Genomic DNA, 21,413 nt, shown 5'->3' on the forward strand with positions numbered 1-21,413 from the left:
GTTTCGGCATAGTCTTCTTCAGATCAGAAATAGAAAAAGAAAAGAAATGATCGGAAGAAGGCAATGCCGAAACGTAATCTTCGGCTGAATGTGCGATGTTTTAAAGATTTTCCTTAACATCTGAACCTCTGTCACCACTTTTGGTGTGCGTTACTCCTCTTCTCTCATTCAGCTTAATATTATAAAATACAATTAAGCTACAATTAAATCATCTTACAAAATTAACAAAATTAAACTATTTTTGATATTGTAATTAAAGTTAATTATCTGTTCTTGTACCTCTTTTGGCACATTCAGATGTATGTGGCATCCCTTGAAAGTTTGCCAACCCCTGTTTTTTACTAAAAAGCAACACAATGCAACTTGGCCGCCTCGCTGTACACCCTGTGGTACAGCAGATTAAAGCCGACGCGCAGACCTCTCCGAAACACTGGGAAATGCACCTCTGTCTCCTGCCGCTGAATCATGCACCTCCAGGCTGAAGGAACATCAGCCGCTGCAGCTCTGGGAACAGCCTACGAACACTGTGTTTCCAATAGGCCTTCCATCTCCCCTGTCAGCTGTCAGCTCAAAATGTCTCCTGCTTGTCACTGTGAGGCTTTCAATCCTTTCTTTCCACACAAATGATTTTCTTTAGCCCAACTTTGGGTTATGAAAATCAGAAGCATGATTCTGCAAATTCAACAAATACATTACGGCTGAAGCCTTCAATAGCACGCTGTGTTTTCAGATTGGATTTTCGCCGCTCATGACAGTAAGCAGTTTCCCCCTGGCTGGCGTCGCCTTGTCACTAGCATTACATACATGCTGGAGGCATGACGGCTTGCCTTATGCCATGTTTGTCAGAGCACGTGACAGTTTGGCCCCTGATGCCTTGTAGAACATGCTTGCTCTGAGCTGTCACTGACACTGTACTCGAACCGCAGTTAGACATACTGAATACCATTGGACAAACTAATAAGCCCTAGAGACCTTGTTAGAAAGGCAGAGCATAGAAGTGGTCAGTTCATAGAAAGAAACCATTTCCTACAGTACAGTAAATGGACCACACATATTGCTACACTGTGTTCCAAATTATTATGCAGATGACATTTTTCTAAGATTTTCTAAATTGTCAACTCAAATGAGAGTCAGCATAATTTTCAAGTCTTTAACTGGTAGAGAATCATTTTAATGTGGTTGAAAAAATGTCCCAGTGATAACTGTATTTTTTTCTCCAAAATATCTAGTAAAAACCTCAAAATCTACTGTGTGTGCTCTGAATCAAAAAAAGCCCCGAGACACAATATTATCCATGAGTTTCATTAAAAACATTTTTTTTAACCTTTTTGACACAAAAAGTGTAAAAAGGTGCCTTGTATTTCCTTCAAAGAGATGAAGACGATATTTGATCAATATACATTTCTATAAAAAATATTATTAATCATGTTTGTCGGTAGTTTAGATATAAAATAAAACAATTTGTTAGAGTACAAAATAATAGACACCAATTTGATCCAGATCGGCCTACACACTGTATATTGTACAGTTCTCCTTTATCCTGTTGATCTCAAGAAGAAAAGCAAACACTATGTGATCCCTTTTTATGCTCAAGTTCAGAGATGTTGAGGATAGATGACCCATTAGGACTGGGTGACCAAAATGGGAACTCAATCTAATGGCTCATTTCCTCTGAGAGATGAGACGAGCTTTAGAGGCTTGACCTCTTCCAAAACCGCCCTTTTCTGTCTGCTCTGGCCTGTGTAATCTCACACATCACAGTTTCACTTAATCCGAAAATAATATAAGACATTAGAAAAGGCAAAGAGCTGGAAAATACAATTTGAAAGGTATTCTGGTAGACTCGATCGCTCCGTAGGCATATGTGGGCTATTATCACGATGCAATGAGGTGGACAATCATCTTCAGTGAAGAAGAATATGGTAGTGTCAAGGTGCAGTACAAAAATGGGTGTTCAATTTTAAATAGAAACTTGTTCACTGTCACTTTCAACTAGCTTCACATCTTTCACACCAAGCCTTGGTGTTAATTGCCAGAGTATCTGTGCAGGCTGCTAGGCAGTGCTTAGGGCTGTGCAATTAATAGGATTTAAAGCAAAACGTGACCGCGGTCATCGGCTCTGGGCCAATCCCGTGACAGAAACACCACATGGATTGGATATGGGTTCAAATCAAAGTTCATCTGTGTAAGAAAACAGCCAAAATAGGTCACAAGTCTCCAAGCCAGGGTGAACTAATATGCATCAACAAGGACACGAAACACTGTAATGCAGATCATTGTAAGAGGAGAAATAAAATTAGACTATTGCATCTCTTCATAGAAATCTCTTTCTTGCCATGTGCACCAATCATGCATAAAGGCCACCCTGCAAGCTAACTGTAATCATCATGCCTGAGAGTAGACTGAACCTTTGCTGCGGTGTTTTTCATACAATGAATAGCCGTCTCAATGAGCTAATGAGCAGCACAGTTCCAACAGACCACAGTGCACTGGCCCCAAACCTTTTATTTGACACTTGTGTCTATCATCAAGGAGAGAATGACAAAGAGCTCCCACAATTCCTCTGGGCTTGTGGCTGAACGGTTCTCTGCTGGTGTGTTACTTCAAAACAGCAGCAGCCAGTAATGTGGAGTGGCTCCTTCGGCTCTCCGGGCTTGAAACAAATGGGTTATTTAGAAAGTACTTCATTTGCACTTGCCTGGAAAGGGCAGAAAGGAAACGAGTCCTTGACGGTTTTGGCGTTGGACGTATTTAATTAGTCAATTCACTCCCAGCTTTGCCGCCTCGGAGAGCAAAATTCCTTTGTGTTTCTAAGAATAATTGTCACTTGCAGCATCAGCATTCAACAGGACGATAGGCAAGAAAATAAAGGGTAGACATTTATTAGCTGTACTAAAAAGGAAAATGCTCAACAATACCACATACAATGTGTATAGAAATGTACAGTATGCACCACGTCCAATTATTGGTTGCAAATAGGCAGTGATCTATCAATTAATTTTCTGTTAAGAAGGTTGTGAAGTCTTGAGATGGAGTTTCGGAACCAATTACGTAACAACAGCCAATAACGTAATAATACAGATGTGCCATAAACGTAGTAATGTTTTACCGGCTGATAATGTAATAGTTATTACATTAATGGCCTGACAAGATGAAAATTGGTTACAAATGTGATAAACTTAGCCAATAATGTAATAATACATCAATCTGACTTTATCTATAAAAAAAAAAAAACTCTTCCTCACCCTCCACGGGCGGTCTCTTTTTTCCTCCAAGCTCGGGTCCTCTACCAGAGGCCTGGGAGCTTGAGTGTTCTGCGCAGTATCTTCGCTGTTCCTAGAACTGCACTTTTCTGGACCGAGATGTCTGATGTATTTCCTGGGATCTGCTGGAGCCACTCCTCCAGTTTGGGGGTCACTGCCCCGAGTGCCCCAACGACCACGGGCACCACTGATGCCTTAACCCTCCAGGTTTTCTCCAGCTCTTCTCTGAGCCCCTGGTATTTCTCTAGTTTCTCATATGTATGTGTATGTATGTATGTATATATATATATATATATATATATATATATATATATATATGTATATGTATATATATATATATATATATATATATATACTGTATATAGCTAACAAATTAGCTGCACAAACAGCTTGTGAAAAAATAACATTCTCTTTTAAGGCTGAACCACTTGATTTCTTTATAAATGCATGGGTTGCTCGGTCATCACTGAAGCCAATTAGTAACAATATGAACATCCTTCCCCTCTTGTCTTCTAACCCCCACAATTGTATTTATCTCAATGGGAATCAGTAAATGCCAACACACTTTTGACATGCATTCCTATAATCTGATGGCAGTCTAATAAAATTGCAGCATTATAACAATATAGATTAAAAAGTCAAGAAAATGGCTCAAAACTGTAAACAATTAAGTAGGCTGATATAGAAGCCAAGATCACAACTATGTACTTCCTTTGCTGTTTTCTCATCCAAAAATTGCTTCCCCCAGCCTAAACTCAATGTTTTGAGGTAATCCAGTCATATTAATCAAAATGAAACAATTTGGGATTCCTTGTTTTTTTTTCAGTGTTACCCCTCCCCTGCTGTGTACTTTTGTAAATACGTAGGTGCCATGGGGTTGGGTGTGTGCATGTTACAGTTTGATATGGTACTTCAGCCAACCAGAACTTTAGCAATGTTTTTCTCTCTAAAACTCATTAGTTCACCCACCTATTGTATTGACGGATGATAGTTGACATTACAGCACATGCAAAACCACTTTAGCAATTATTTGTATAAAAAAAATAGCATTATAATAAGTCCAATTGCGACAAAATTTGTTTAAAATGTCTTGGTGCCAATTCAGCTTCATCCAGAACCAATAGCATCCATGGAGAACATAAACAGGCTGAATAAAGCTAATTTCTTTTTTCTTACCCTAGATTGGTGAAAAAAGGCATTGGGGCAAAAGAGTTTAAAGGATGCAGTGTGAATGCGCATTTGATTAAAGGGAAACATCTCACTTCTTGTTTTCAGTGTTATTTTCACTGTGCTACATGAAGACTAGCACACAACAAAATAGAGACAAAAATCATCTCACTCGACAAGCTGCAATTACGCTGAAGTGGAGTAAGCACTGCTGCACCCCCAGGCTCCTGTTTCTCTAATAAGCTTTTACCAGGAGTAAACTCAGAAACAACGTCCTACCAGCCTGCTATAGAAAACAAAGACGAGAGAAAAACGTCATGAGCTTTTAATGTGTGCGATATAGAAAAGTATTCCAACACATACATTTAATGGAGAAAGACTATATGAACTATAATACCTGCGGCTCAACAACCTTGAGCAGTTAAGAGGGATTTATATAAAACATGAGGAAAATGTAAAAAAAGAAAAGCTAATGAGTCATTCAGTCACGTCTTCTCCAGCTTGACACTTGATCACTTCACCTTAACCACATTGCACGTTTCCACTTGTTGATCCGTCTTTGTACTCAAGGATTGGGGTGCACAGTCTGAGATAGGCCACCTATGGAGCAAAGATACAGTGGTTTAATTAAGTTTAAAAAATATACATATATCTATAATATACTAAACAATACGATACTATATGTTCATTCTTATTCAACCTGGATAGACTCAAACAGACAAAAGCAGCAATTAGAAGGATTTATTGGCATGAATATTAGTTTGGCGACCAGACCCCGGCAGAAGACATCGATGTGTGAATTGAAGTTGGAGTTAGGGAGAGACAGGTTGGAGTTAGGGATTTCTTCCCCCAGAGCCTGGACACTGGTGGTGGTATGGGAGAGCTGTGAAGGATGTAGCAGGGAGAAACCGGGGACAGAAGAGGCAGAGATGGGGAGGTGGCGGGTCGCAGCACAGCTGGGAAGCAGATGAACCATGATGGCTGGGCCGAGGGCGATGATTGGCTGCTATGGAGGTGCGGTTCTTGCATTGATGGCTGAGGTGGAGGTGTGACCCTCACAAGAGTAATCATTGGCTAGAGGTTGGTAAAGCTAAAATAGTCTCCCAGGTTGAATCAACACCTAGGCTTCATTAGAGGTTTTCGTTTAAATGATCTAAGAATGACTTGGATTTATTAACCTCTTAATCCAGCACATTTTCTCCAGTCCGGCTTTACTCAAATCTGAAAGCTTCTCGACTGGAAAGCAACACCTCATTTCTACAAAACAGATCCGAAATCTTTTTGTCGTGTTGTTTTGTCACATTTTTGAAGCACTTTTGATGCTTTTTTTCTCATTGCTTTTTTGTTGTGGTTTCGCCATGTTTTTGTCGCCTTCTTATTGCTCTTAAAGTCACTTTTTTTAAATTGTTTTATTATTGTTGCTTTTCTGACAAGATTTTGTTGCTCTTTTGTTGCTTTTTTGTCACTTTTTGTTGCGTTTTCACCCTCTTTTCATTGCTATATTGACGCCTTTTTTCACAAAGCTTTTAGATTTGGATAATGCCAAACTGGAGATAATGTGCTTGGTTCAGGTGGGGGTTAAGAGGTTAAACATTCAGAATTACAAATCAGCATTTGAGCTCACTAGACACAAAGATTTCCCATTCCAAAAGAATTTATGGCGAGGGACAGTCTCTTGACAATCAGCAACACGTTATGTGCAATTACTGTCTACAAACAAGTGAAAACCAGGTGGGGGAAATTTAAACCACTTTCAACAACACATTGAGATAAACAGAGCAGAAAACAAATGCGCTCTCCCCTCTCTCTCTCTCCATCTGCTGAAGCTGGGCGTTTGCCTGCTGCACACCATGTCCCGCTCCACTGAGGGCTCTATATTGGGATGATGGATGAGGGCATTTGCGACGCTCAAGGCCCGGTCTCCTCCGTCCCCTCTGCTAGTGTCTGCTCACCACTCCTCCCCATCAATGGTAACTCATACAAATGATTCACAGCCACCCGAGACTACAGAGGTGAGGCGCAGGTAAACGCAATGACGGCAAAATGTGATAAGGAAATACCTCAGAGTCTTATCAAGAAAAAAAAAAATCAATTTCATTCTCTGCTCTTGAACAAAACTAATGGTGCGATCACTAGCTCTCTGGCAATGAACCGATACATTGACATTCAACCAGGCAAAATTTAATGAATTAACACTGTCAATATCGCACGTAAACCACATATTGAGCTCAAAACCACAAACCACTAAACAGCAAGACACACAAATTCTCTCTTGCACATGATTGATTGGATAATTTGTGTTGTGTTGGGGTTTAAGGCTTACTGTCGAACAAAGAGGCAGCACTGTTGGGTTTATGCACCATACAGCATATTCCGTGACAGGAGACAGCTACACATGGGGGGGAGAGGGAAAATAACAACTCTGTGCCATTGATCAACTTGAACATTTCTAATTATTACTGTATTTTTTCCTTTTTTATTTTTATGACACCACACACAGATGGGAATTAGCGTCAAGCCGAACAATAGCAATGTTTCTTGGATACGTATTAGCTTGTTGGGGATAGAGATGTGTGTGTGTGGGGGGGGGGACACGCCAAATGCTGTTCCCTCGGGAAGCCCCCAGCGCATCATTAAAACTCTGCTGGACATTCTTTGGATGTACAATCCCGAGAAAAAGTAGCAAGTCCAGCAGATCTGTCATATTCTGTTGGAGTAAAATCCTATGACTTTTCTCAGTAATTGCTTGTGTGCGATTGTGCAGCTAACATGCCAACATAGCCTATCCCGGACCTGAGAAGGCTCTAACGCCGCAACAATATTTTCCATTCCACAGTGTTGGAGAGCAGATCATTAATGACATTTGTGACCATGAAGACAATTATATCCTGTACATGATTGTGGCACAGGGGGGTGGCTGTGAGAGAGAGAGCAAAACTCACAGCAGATTAAACTACAGAGTCGAAAAAAAATATGCTCAAGACGTTTTTGATCTTGTGTATTGAGCCACCTTTTAGTATAATGCAAGCAATTCCCAAACTTGTCACGAAATCAGATTGAATCAGCACAGAAACCAGGTCTAAAATACTGTATTTGATTTGCTTTATCCTACCAATAACATTGTCTTGTTTTCAAAATGAAAACTTTGAGTATTAAAGTGTATAGAGAAGTCAAAGCAGACCATCACGAACACACACATACTTCAGTGCTTTGTGTTATCACATCTCTCCTAACCTGCAAGCGACTGGGAGAGGAAAGTTTTCACACATGAAAAACATTGACAACAGTGTCAAACAGCTCTAAATTACACAAACAATAAACACACCCGCCTATTGCTCCAAGAGGCTCAAGCAATACTCAACAGACTGAAAAGATCAAATTAAATTGGGTACAGATAGTTCTTGTGTCTGATGGCATCCACAGCTCCCGGTCATCCCACTGGAGGTATTCCACAGAGTGAGCCAGTCTAAACACAGCTGTCATCTGGGGATTATTATGCTTTGGTGAAGTTGTATGGATGCTGCTGAGTGGAGCAATGATTAATGGCCGGCAGTCTCTCACTTGCCATGTATTGTATGCAATGTATTGATGAGGAGGTTAGTAAAGAGCGGAGTGATTTGACCGGAAAACTAATTTACTGTATATTTGTTGTATCACCCCAAATCACTGACCATGAACAACTTCCTCCACTGCATGCAAAAAATGTAAAGCCTGACATGTTATGATTTTTTACTCATTAATTGTCCGTGAGAGTAAATACTACGCTGACAGAAAAGACAAAGGGAGAGAGGGATTTTGCACATCTAATAACCCAATGGAGATAATTGTTTTCACTCAAACTTGACTGTAAATACTGTTTATGTGGCGCTAGCCCGCAGTTAGCATTGCCCGCTAGCCTGTTAGTTTCTTCTTTGTGATTCCATTAGTGCGTATTGCGCCTCCGACCCAGAGGCAGGGAAGTTGCAAGTGTGGTTTCTGGTCAGAGACACCCGGGGTATGTGAAAGACCCCCCAATCATCCCATTAACACTTGTATTACACCCCAGAGGAACTACGAAAAGGATTTATTAAGGTAAACAAGTTACTTAGTTCTTCTTTAAAGGTAACATACAAATGGACAACTTAAGCATTTGGATGTTTTTTATTAAAATCTATTAAGTTAAAGGGGCAAGATGCAAGTTGGCCATTTTACACTCACTACTGCCAACTCCGGTCATACATGTAACTGTACCTTCTATATTGCGCTCGTGCATGACGGCAATTCAGACCCGAAGTAACACATTTTTGAGTGACAGTGCAGGATTTTAGAGTCAGTTGTGGTGAAGAGGTCTGAGCTCATTCTACACATTAGTACATGGCTGGAACATGTAGGGGGAGGAAAATACATAATTTTTAAACTCTGTATAGTCACTTTAAATGCATTCTATAGGAAGTACATATATTGGGCAAAGTTGTGCTTTGGTGTCACTTTGTAACTGAGCTGAATTCATACAGAATTTCTGAGTTCACATTGAGACAGGGTCCAACGTGAGCAGCTATGGAAAAATCACAAGGAATCATAAAGGGTTAAGGGGGTGGGGAGGTTTCCAAAAAGAGTGTCATTGAGAGCTGGATACACCCCATTACCCTGCCGGGCTTTGGGACAGAGGGTGGGACAATAGAACACATTCCACATACACACTAATAACAGAGCCAGTAATGGTGCAGGCTTTGATCTAGTAACAAGGACTAAAATTAACCAAATACAGACACACGCACGGTTTTGCATCGGTGCGACATGCCAGAACAAAGGACTACTGCCTGTTTATATCCATAGTTAAGAGCTTTTTGTTATATCATGTCGTCACAAAATTTAGACTTTTTGACTTTAATAGATTTAAATATTTCTTCTTTCTTCAGAAGTTCGTTCATGCTTGTAAGTAGTCAAATTCAGACAATAGCACAAAAATGGAGAGTTACAGAATATGCTAAACCAGTCTGACTTTGACTACAGAAGTGAGAATGAGTTAAACATTTTGCTGATAGTCTTTCTTTTTTTCTCCAAATACATTTTAGTTAGAAATCTGTATTTTACGGACTGCCTACATTTCCACTGACATTTTTTGGCTCCTAAGCACTTGGCCTGCTCCTTCACAATTACCAGTTTGTTTTTGATCTTATGCCAATTACGTCTTGATTACAAACTGAAAAGCCAAGGCAATTAATTGCATGTAAACTCCATGGGATGAAACATGGACCAGAGTGTTGTGTGTGCAGTAATTATAGCATGTCCAATTAAGCCCCACAAACGTGTAAAATTAGGCTTCTACATTACGTCACCTATAGTGCAGTAAGTGTCAGACTCACTGCGGGAGATTAATATGCCAAAGTACATGTGAACACTGCTAATTGTATATGTATAGAAGTTTAAATCAGATGGTGCTGGTTTTGGAAACCACTTGATATTTTTGTATTACATCGTCAAACTCGATCTCACGTTTCACTTGAATTTCAAGCGTGAATCTTATTAGCCTATATTATTGGGTTTTACTTTTTTCTTTTTTCTTTTTTTTTTTACAAATTATCACAGAGAAAACTACTTGATCTTGAGTATTTTTGTGTTTCAGCTGAAGCTCTCTTGACCGCCAGTGTAAACTGTAGAGAGCTCCGTGATCACAGTACACTCATGTTCCTCTGTCGTCTACAACAGCCCCTATTTTGTAGCAGGAAGTGTTTGAGGTTCCATTTATCACACTCGTTCTCCCACTACAACCACCTCACGGCTTAGACAGATCCAATGTCCCGTGTCTGGCTCTCACAGCCTTCTCCATTGCACTGCAATGTGGTTTCTTCACAAATTTCAATGCTGTACCATAGAAACAATAAGAAATGTCTTGACAACTTCGACTGTTGCGTTATAAAAGGAAAAAAAATCATAGAAATGGAACCTCAAATGAATGGACAAATCAAACTAGGGCAGAAATCTAATCGATTAATCGACAACTAATCGATTATGGAAATAGTCGACAACTATTTTAGTAATCGGTTAATTGTTTTCTGGTTCACACAGACTCAAATAGAGCAAAAATGACATAAAAATGTAGTATTTTTGATAAAAACCTACTTTGTTTTTATAGTTAGTATGTGTAGTGTTTTGTACATTAAAATTTCATGAATATCTGTCTGTGTCCATCCAATCAAAACGCAGAATTCGCACATAGAGCATCCAACAAACATTTACTTTAAGTCCATCAACACGTCATCGAGCAGCACCACTTTAGTGTTATGTGATAAAACAGATTGAAAAAATACAATTTTCATACACCATTCACAGCCAAGCGATTAATCGTAAAAAACAATTGATAGATTAATCAATTACAAAAATAATCATTAGTTGCAGCCCTCAATCAAACAATAACAAAAGATGTAAAATTAAATTGATGGACAAATTAAAGAATAACATTGCCACTAAATTTTCTTTTGCTGTGCTATGACATCGAGCGCATAATAACAAACCATGAGTGCGATTAAGGAGCCATGTTTTACACTGTTAGACATACTATGAAAAGACCATTTTAATGGTTTTATCTCTAGGTTTTGTGAAGCATATTCCAGAAGAGTTCTTTTATGCTACATTCATCTTGACAACTGTTTTTTTTGCATGTGTTTATACTCGCTCACTTTACCTTCTGTGCCATTTCTTTCTTTTTTATTGCTAACCTGCTTGAGTTATAAAGAATCACTTCTGCACCTTTGTGAGAACTGAGCGGAGAACAATGGTGCTAATTACCCCATCTCTACGTTTAAAGCAGCTGGGAAAAATAGAAGTGTCAGCAGACTTAACACCTCTTATTTTCTCGTCAAAAGCTTTCTTCCCTGGTAAGTAGGGCTAAATATACATTTTGCACAATCAATGGCAGCAGGTAAATTGAGAAGATGTGAGGGAGCTGCCAGAAGTAAAACCTTTCATCTGACCCAAATAGTCCCGAAGGCAAAGCTGTTAAAGGAGAGGCCTCAAACATGAAATTAATTATGGCCAGATGAAAACACTGTCAGGCGCTGCAGAATATCAGGAAAAACAAGGCACGGCAAGTTCAAGCTAAGCAAAATAATAGACTAGTGTCAGCCAGAAGACCTGCTGAGCTGCTGCTGATGTGGATATTTAGCAGAAGATGTGTGGGAAAGTCCTTCACTGGAACTCAGGAGTCTTTTGTAGTTCAACTCCTAATTTTTCTAATTTGTAGCTAATCTTTACCTATTTTGGTCTCCCTCACATCCGAACAGCCCCCACAGTGACGCAGTGGTTAGCACTCCTGCTTCACAGCGAGAAGGTTCTGGGTTTGTCTGCGTACATTTCCCCTACCACTAAAAACATGTACAATAGGTGTTTCTGCCCATTAGCCTGGCTTAACGTCTGGAGATGGGTCCCCAGGCACCGGCCTATGCTGGCTGCCCACTGCTCCTACCGGTTGCTCCAGCGGCATTTAGTATGGGTCAAATGCAGAGAACGAATTTTCCTATGGGGATTAATAAAGTATGACTTCACCTTAAGCATCACCTTAGGACTCACTTTTTTCTCTGGCTTTTTACATCACGTGAGTTGTGTGGTCATCTGTGTCCTTTATTTTATTGCTTTTAGTTTATATGTATATATTTTTGCTTGCACGCCTTATATAGATGTTATTACGTTTTACGATTTTATATAGACTATCGTTTTTGGAATTTTATGAATAGATTTTTTTAAGTCTTGCTCTTATTTGTTTAATTGTTTCTTATAAACGATTGGTGGAGCTACATCAAGTTTATTGCTTTTTTCAATATTAACTTTGTGCAGCACTTTGGAAAGGTCGTGTTATTGTGGATAAGTCGATTGAATAAACATTTTATAACTAGATCACTACCTGAAATTGACCACAGAGCGTTTTCTGGACTTGTTTCACTTCAGATCCAGCATCTGTTCAGTGATGTGTAACTCTAAGTTTCTACCCTTTTTAGTTCTCAATTTAGACAGCGAGTATTTGTCCTACATGATGATTTAATCTGTTTTTTTTTTTTTTACTACTTTAGACTTTAGACTTAGTCTTGCTATTTTAGCAGTGTAGCAAAGATAATGTAGAACAAATCCCTTGGTTTTAAAATTTTATGAAATACAGTTGTATAACAGGCCAGCAGAGGGCGCAACTCTTGTTTATTCTCCCAAGACTTAAGAACATACAAATTAAAAGGAGTTGGATGAACAAGCCACACCAGATTGTAGCCTTGGGCAAATTTCCATCTGTCGACCCCATGTGCACTCTCAAACACACTCTCATACATCCTGGCCTATTGTACATGTTTTTAGTGGTAGGGGAAACCGGAGTACCCATACGCAGACACGAGGAGAACCCGGACCTTCTAGCTGTGAAGCACGAGCGCTAACCGCTGTACTACCATGCCCCGATATAATTAGAATATTATGAAAAAGTGCATTTACTTCTGTTATTCAGCTTAAAATGTGAAACGAATATATGATAGACTCATTACATGCAAAGTGAGATATGTACAGCCTTTATTTGTTATAATTTTGATTATTATGGCTCAGCTTGTAAAAACCCCAAATTAAAATCTCCGAAATGTTTTATATTTTAAGAATTGTACTGTAAGCCATAATCATCAACAATGTAACAAACAAAGGCTTGACATATGTCACTTTGCATGTAATGAGTCTATATATCATATATTAGTTTCACATTTTAAGTGGAATAACAAGTAAATGCACTTTTTTTTTTAAACATTTTCTTCATGTAATACTATATTTTTGTTAGTTTGTTAGTTATAAGTTGTAGTGGGATTAGATATATTAATATTAAGTACTTTTCAAACAAAGCTTTACTGTTCTAAGCTTTAGAGTTAGTTTCTATGGCATTTAAAGGACTTCAATAATATTGTTTATCGCAATATTTCCGTGGTTCAATATATCGAACTTCAAATTCTGTTATCCTGACAGGCCTACTTGAAAGTCGCCAAAAGCTAGCAATAAGATGCAAATCTCAGGCAGCAATATTGTCAGGAAAAATCTTTGGTTTTAATCATTCCCAAATGGGACTGGCGAGTGTCTGTCCCCTCGTGGCGCGGGGAGCATGAGCAGGCAGACGGTCAGGGCAGAAAGCAGACGTAAGGTAAACTCCCGAACAGAGGGGCAGATTGTGGAGTGGATATATCACAGTGTGGGCTTGTGCTTCAAATGTTGATACCACCTCTTGACATCAGGCCCTTCTCAGTAAATGTGGACATCTCACCTGGTATGACTGCATACATCTCAAGGACATGGGGAGTGTGGCGTTGCTCTCATCCATCACTCGCTGTAGCTCTTCACACACCTTTGACGGCAAGACCAGTGGATGTCCGATGGAGTTGACCTCCCAATTGGTTGCTATGCTGGACACACAGAGCAAATGCTATCTATGAGGACAGAGTACAGACTGACAATAAATTAAAAGTGAATGAATAGCGTAAATAGATTTGAATGTCTCATCTATTGATGACAGTGTGTGAGACGACAAAGAAGGATTGAGACAAGCAGAATTAATTGATACTCTGTCAGGGTGCTGCTGATTCAGTTTATTTGGGTGACATTTAGCCATCTGTGCAGTCGCAGAAATTAAGTCTCCTCAAGTTCTGGCACTTGAACCTCATTACGTCTCGAGTCTGGCAAAACCGGCATGATTTCTATGATTTGTCAAGTCACTAAAATAACCAAAATAATTCCGTTCTGTTATGCACACCCACAGATCGCGTAGGTTGCAATCAATGGCTGTACAGTAATTATACGGTACTTTGAATTTAATCATCACTGCATGAATATGAATGGTAGTGTCAGAGCACACACCAGTAAGCAGGGGTCGCATGCTTGATTCTCTGCCACATGAATATACTGTAATGTAATCAGAGCTGTGTGTGACCAAGTAATATCCCTACTGTGGATCAAAAAAACCTGTGTGAGGTCAGTGTCTCTGTGTCGACCTCCAAGTCGGCATTTAGTAACTCACAAAAGCTGCAGTTGCTTAGAAGATACAGTATGTCCTTTGTAAATTACACCTCATCCTTGTGATGTATAAAACTTTTCTTCCTCCAAAACTTGTTTTAGTTTTGCGATTCATATTTCATGCTCCTTTCAAATGTTAATGTACACCTTGTTCTGAATATATAAAAATTAATTGCAATCTATTCCCCAGCAAGAAGCAGATGAATGATTAACCAATTTCAGCACTTTTTCACCTTCTCTTTGTATAATATGAAGGACCCTGGGATTCTTCATAGTGATGGCCAATAAGTGGATTACACTTATTGTAATTCCTGTCTTTTATAACCAACTGAATCCAAAAGATACAGGAGTTCAACTCTCCGGGCAAAACATTTAATTTAAAAATTTCAGAGAAGAGTGATGGAGGATGAATGGGACATTATGTATGGGGGAAAGGGAGCTAGCTTCAAAGAAATATCAGGGGGGAAAAAACTCAGGATAGATTTGGAATTTCACCATTTTAACAGGTTTTTAACACTTTAACATGTTTAGCATTATTTTGGCAAGAAGAAATGAGAATGATGTAAAATAAATACTTTTACCAATGATAGAATGGTTTAGTTTCACTAGGTTTTGGTAGTAAAGTAAGTGGTTGGACGTGATTTTACACAATGCTGAAGAAACCAGGAGAAAGTAGTACAGAGTTTGCCTCAAGCTAAAAAAAAATGCTATATACGAAAATTAATTAAGCAATAAATGATTTTCAATAAACTACTGTATATCAGGACTTCTCTGTATTGAATAAATAAAATTGTGACAATACGTGACACTTGTAGATGAGTGAACGTAATTATGATCTTGGTGTGTAATTCAAGATTAAGTTTCAATATAAATCCTTGGCCATATTTGTTTGTTATAGAATAGTAAATCTAATCTTCCTCCCCGGTCCTCTCTGTCTGTTCGGACTTTCCAATGAGCTGCAGAAAATGTACGAAGGAAAGGCTGACACCCGCTCAGTTGGATAACAATAATGAAGGTCTTGCCGATGCAGTTTCTCCTACGCCTCTCTACAACATGAACGCGGCGTACACACGGCCAAGGCTCCGGTCTAGACAAAACTGCGAACGTTGCTTTTGCTCCTGACAACTCCTGGATAATATATATCTTTGTATGAGAAATAATAGACAATTACTTCGGAGCAGGGAACAAAGTTTGTGCAAAGCGTTCTGAAATCCCTGCACCAACAAAGTAGTCTTTCAGCTCCTTGCAGCGAGCTTGGAGACAGGTAGTGATTGAGAGGGTGCGTGGCAAGATGAAAGGGTAAGATTAAGGGGAGGAAAACAAAGATTGAAGTCTTGGAGGAGGATGTACTTACTCTCTCTGCTGGATGCTCGTATCAGAGCAGGAGATGTACAGGAGTTTCAAGGCTCTTGTAGCAAGTGAAGGACAAAGAGGGTCTATGGACAAGTCACTGGAATCCTCATTCTCAATGTGTGACATTGGAACAGATGTTATGATGGAGTCACTGTTCAAAAGCCATATCTAGAAGTAAAGAAACAGATTTGGAACAATTGAATGCTTTACAGCAACATTTCCACCCACCCGTTTAACTCAGCACATAAATTACTTGAAAGGAAACAAATGGATGATTCATTTTCTTCAGAACGCGGCTGGAGAGAAATTAAATCAGCAGGATTAAGTGTGCTGAAGCAACACTTCAGCAAAAGGTCTTTGAATTTACCCAACGTAGATACAGTATGTCAGTTCGGCTCTGTATAAGTGGTGTTACATGGAAGGTTGGAATATTTTTAGGCTGGCTTTCGCTTTTGTGTGACAGGGTCATCAAAACAGAAAGGAACATAGGCGACCAACTCTCGAGCATTACAGGTGCTCGTCATATATTCGGAATATCATGAAAATTTGTGACATTTATTTATCCGAAGACAGGGCCTTCTCTGGCGGTGCCCCCAAGCAGTGGCACACTCCGCTGTTTGCAGTTTGTTTAATAAACTTGCACTTGTACTTTTTCACTGTGTGCAGCACTTTATTTATTCAATTGCTCTGTTGGTAAAATGTGCAATGGAAATGAAGTGGATTGGCTTGGAATGAAAAAGGTTTAAATGCCTTGGTGGGCATCAGTCTGGCAGCTATAGAGAGCATGTTAATGAACTTCACTTTCATCTGAATTTTGTCTTGGCTGGGGAAATCATACAATTATGCAATTGTTGTTGTTATGTAATGAACCATGCCTTGCCAAATACAAAAATACAGTTTATATTCAATGTGGAAAATAATAATGGTCATAAGAGCGATCGCAATGTGGCCACGTCCGTCTGTGATAGGCAATTTAAGGCTTTAAATTAATGATAATTGACAAAAACAATATTCACAAACAGGGCATTGCTTCCCTAGTGCTGTAACAGATCAGTAATTTTTATAAAATAGAGTTAGAGGCCTGGATGTATCTGCTGTTGCACTCACCAAAATATTTGGCAAAAATCACAGAAATAAACAACAGCGATTGCTCATTACTTCAGATTCAGTAACAAGCAGCTCATTAATCTAAAAGCCCACAATTACATCATGGTATTAAAACATGCTGGTCTTTCTTTCCTACTTCGGTAGGAAATAAAAATAAATAAATAAAAAAAACATCTATTTTTAATAAAAAAATTAAAAAAGCGAGTTCTTACCAACAAAAAGGCTTTCCCATCGGGCTTTTGAACAGCGAAGTGGAAGGTGCTCAGTGAGTTGGACAGCTCTAACAATTTGTCTGCCACAATTCTCTCCAGGAAAAGAGATCTGAGGAACAAAACTACATATTTAAGAGACTGTATGTTGAACGTCCTCTCTGAAGTTTTTCCTAACATGATGACTGGCATATTAGTTTTCAATTAAACACATACAGTAGAAATGAACCCTAATTTTGCATATTGTATGTAGTATCTATCAGGAGCCAGTCTCGAAATCATGGACAACATTGCTCATCTTTTTTTTTTGCAGTTTTAACTTGCCTGCACAGTGAATCTTCTGGCCTTCTGTCCCCTTCATTTCGCTCCACAACCACCTGAGTTATGTAAAGCTTTATGGTCTCTATTAAGTAAGAAGGTCAAAACTAGGTCACTTACAAAAATACACCATGGTAAATGCTGTGTAAATGCATTATACAGACCTGGCGCTACGGCTTCTCCCAGCTCTGAAGAACAGCTTTTACATGAGATGACTTTGAGTCTACGGCAGGTTTTCTGCCCCATTAAAATGCATAAAAGAGACACCAATCACTGTTGTATACACCTGTCTTTAGCCTGGCTGCTTTTAAAGCACAATCAATAGACACTATAACCATGCAGGAGACAATGAGGGCGAGGCAGAGAGAGATATATGGCCCACAGGTTGCCATTTGTTCTCTTTCTATTTCACTCACTTTCAGTCATGCAAAGAGTGCCACTCGTGCAGCGAATGACTAATAGACAAGTGGAGAAATCAATCCTTATCAAAAGTGCTCCAGTCTGACTTACTCAAGACACTTTCTGAGACGTATTGGACTGTGTGGGCTGAACTTTCTTATTCAGGACATATGTATTCATTTGTGTTCTTTATTCTTTCAAATATAGAAATATATTATGTAAAGTAATATACAGTATTATTTTCAAAATAACAACTTAATTTATAGAAAAACTTTATTTTTGCCATTACAGTATCACACCCTATAAGATTTTGTTTTTTTTGTTTTAACTTGGGAAAAAAGAAGAGCTTTCATATAAAACGTATGTATCATAATATATCATAACTTACTATGATATCACACACACGCACACGCGCACACGCACACGCACACACGCACACACACACACACACACACACGCACACGCACACGCACTCTACATAATTGAAGTGTAGTTGTATTATACAAAATATTGCCATATATACATAAAAGTTCACAAATTATAAATAGTTTAGAAACTTTCACCATTTTCCATCCCAAATGTAAAAAATAAGCACGGAAGACATTCTTCGCCAATTAAGTTACACATACCTTGGGATCCTGGCCATCTTCTACACCAACTGCACTTATTGCCTCAGTGAGGGTGTGTTCACAGCTCCCATCTCTGGCTAAAAGCAAGAAGGTGTCACCGAGTAAACAGTCCTCTGCTCGGGGCAACAGCTTCTTGTTAGCAAAAGGATCTGGGTGGCAACACCAATCATCCACAATAGCATTCCAGTTTCCATTTGGCAGAGGGAGGACTCGCTGAAACAATCTAAAACAATTAACAAAATAGTGAATGTGTGTGTGTGTGGATATTATACATTTATAAAGATTTTCTTAAAAATACACAGTATAAAATAACACTGTTACTAGGTTATGGGTAAACAAAACAAAACAGAGGGCATCTCAGGTATAGCAATTGGCATGTCACAGCAGAGCTAGAAATATACAAGCTAACGTCAATAAAAAAAACCTCCAGCAATCCACTTGGAGCTGTGATGCACAATAGTTAGTAGTCCTCTACATTGCATTAAGTCTGAGTCTGTCTGATATGTGCAGACTCAGATACTGCTCTATCAATCACCTTACTTCCCATCAGTTGGCTAGGTCACCCATTTTACTGTCATCCATCTACTCCTCACCTATCCTCCAGCAGCCTGGTCATGCAGGCCTGGCAGTGGAAGCAATAAGTCTCTTTTGCCCGGAGTGTCTCCATCACCTTGTCAGAAATCTCTGTGGAGAGCCCAAGGCAAACAAATATATAAGACGCATTCACTTCGGTGACGGTATTAGCCTGAATCTCCCGGTGCAAAATCTTCAATTGATCACTTAAAGATTGAGTTTGCCAAGGGCTCGATCTTTGGCATGAAGAAAATACGCTCTGGGTGTGTGGAAAAGTATTTATGTAGTTTCCTGATGGTAGTAAAACTTAGTATTACATAAACAGAATGTATTCTTGATCATACAACTATGTCCTATTCTTATTAGATCAGAGTCTATTTTCTAGTTGCCATGTGTGATTATTAACATTGGTATGAAGAAAAATGTGGTCAATCTATGTTTTGATATGTATTAGATGCACACACGAATTACTGATACTCAGAAATGGTGCTTAAATGGCTAGTTTTACCTTCATGTTGAGCTGCATTAATGCGCAGCCTAAAATGCACCTCCTGCTCACAGTGGTCTCCTGCAGATGTAGGTGTGACGGATCCTGGCTCAAAGATGACCCCTGGTGGTAAAGCCACGTCCATGTCGCCTTTAGGGGTTCCTATGTGAAGAGTCGAATCTCCACCAGTGACAGTAACATGTGATGGACTTCGAGCAACATCTTTCCTATGGAGCAAATGGTTTAAGTAATTAAGGCCTGATTTCTGAAGAGCCAACACATTTTGACCAGTCAAGACAAACCATATTATTGTACCATAGCTAGTACGTATGGTACAATAATAGGCATAAATGAAGAAGGCTCGGCTAATCTAAATCAGTGTGTTTGTGGGAAAACGTTGCATTACTTACCTTAAAATAAGTAACCCACTCTGAAGCCTTTTCCTAAGTTCCAGAAACACTCCGACTCGAGATGACGTCCTCACTGGCATCTCAGGGTATTCCATTCATTCACCAAAATATCACAAAAAACAACAAATGGTCCCTAAACTTACGTAATCACGTTTAGTCAAAGAGAAAAACGGATAATATTTGCACATCCAGTACAACCACACGATACAACAAAGCAGCACACTACAACAGCGTGACTCTACCGGGTGTGCAAATTCAACTGCAACCGGGGCATTTCCGGGAAAACATTTCAAAATAAAAGCATTTCGGTTTATGCTCTTTTTGAAATATTCCCAGTGGGTGTTATGGGATTTCATATTTACAAGATATTGCTTTAATTGTCATATTTGTTTTTAAAGTTGAGCTCTAATAGATATAGTTTTGCTCACTTATCATTCTGACCATGGCCTACATGAAGTTCCATGCGCACTATTGCCAAAAATAATCTAACCATGGATTGTAAATATCCAACAAGAAAGCAAACCATAGAAGCAAAATCCATTCCGTTGTTTTCTTGTTTTCTTGTTTTTGTTTTTGTTTTGTTTTTTTGTTTTACTTCCGGTGTAATGATCGGTGACTTGACGGGTGACGTCCATGCGGAAGAGCAGGACGTCTAATCTGCAGTGCAGTCTGGGAGCTGTCAATCGTATCGCATTGTATCGCTGCCAAAAGAGCTGTTCCACTCGCCATTGTTTAATTTATACGCAGCGGGTATTCATACAGAGAAATGAAAAAAATGTAGACTATAATACAGGGACCTCTTTTTGTAACCCCGTATCTGAAAAACACCCATTTAATTGGTGTTAGCCATCGGAGCCGGGGCCCTGCATCTCCATCATCAACAACCTGCTACTACAGTTAGCCTGTTTGCTAGTCTTTTTCCTGGTGTTGTCAGCTGTTTCAGGTCAAGAATTATGGTTCAGTGACAGTCCACGGCCAGTGTACGACAACGGTAAGTTGCGACTGCTTGTATTATTAATGGCCATTTGTAGTGATACAAGCTAGCTGTATATGCATCTTGTTAGCTACGTCACTCCAAACAGCAAACAGTGTTTACTCAAACCAATGTAGTCTCAAGTAGCCTATGTACTAAACGTGTTACAACACCACTCACAGCTACGAAATAGTGCTCCTCCTCTGTATGCTACCTACTGACAATATATGAAGGTACCCCTCAGGTGATCACCAACTTTATTTAATGAATCCATCAAGGGACACAACAAGACATCACAGGAAACCCATAAAAACACAGATCACTTGAGAACACAAAGAGGGAAAGACATACGCTAAAATATAAAAAGAATGAATGAGAAACCATAATTGGCTGTCCTGCTCTACATAAGTATATTGATCCAAACACTGTCTATCCTAACTCTACAAAAGAAACACATGATTAAGAATGACCTCATAAACAACCGAAGCCTACAATAGCTTATTCATCTGTACTGCATTATCTA

General features: G+C 39.2%; 1 protein-coding gene across 1 annotated transcript; it reads right to left on the reverse strand.

Annotated features, from left to right (window-relative positions):
• Nucleotides 1-4,731: 4,731 nt before the first annotated feature.
• ube3d (ubiquitin protein ligase E3D) lies at nucleotides 4,732-20,161 on the reverse strand. The gene is made up of 10 exons (XM_079562205.1): nucleotides 19,918-20,161; nucleotides 19,529-19,734; nucleotides 19,041-19,131; nucleotides 18,448-18,670; nucleotides 17,584-17,656; nucleotides 17,432-17,504; nucleotides 17,105-17,213; nucleotides 15,787-15,953; nucleotides 13,687-13,825; nucleotides 4,732-5,030 (listed from the first exon to the last, which is right to left on the reverse strand). Exons 1-10 carry the CDS (start codon nucleotides 20,010-20,012, stop codon nucleotides 4,953-4,955), a joined length of 1,254 nt encoding a protein of 417 aa, XP_079418331.1. The 5' UTR covers nucleotides 20,013-20,161; the 3' UTR covers nucleotides 4,732-4,952.
• Nucleotides 20,162-21,413: the final 1,252 nt, after the last annotated feature.

Source organism: Gobius niger (genome assembly GCF_951799975.1).
Source record: "Gobius niger genome assembly, chromosome: 8".
In the NCBI taxonomy this organism is placed as follows: domain Eukaryota; kingdom Metazoa; phylum Chordata; class Actinopteri; order Gobiiformes; family Gobiidae; genus Gobius; species Gobius niger.

What these genes read in the sequence shown, in the direction of transcription:
- ube3d (XM_079562205.1), bottom strand. Translation starts at nt 20,012, where the DNA reads ATGGAATACCCTGAGATGCCAGTGAGGACGTCATCTCGAGTCGGAGTG. An exon ending in AGTGGGTTACTTATTTTAAG is followed by an intron (nt 19,735 to 19,917) that starts GTAAGTAATGCA and finishes TTTGCTCCATAG; the next exon opens with GAAAGATGTTGCTCGAAGTC. An exon ending in GATGTATGCAGTCATACCAG is followed by an intron (nt 5,031 to 13,686) that starts GTGAGATGTCCA and finishes TTTGCTCCATAG; the next exon opens with GTGGCCTATCTCAGACTGTG.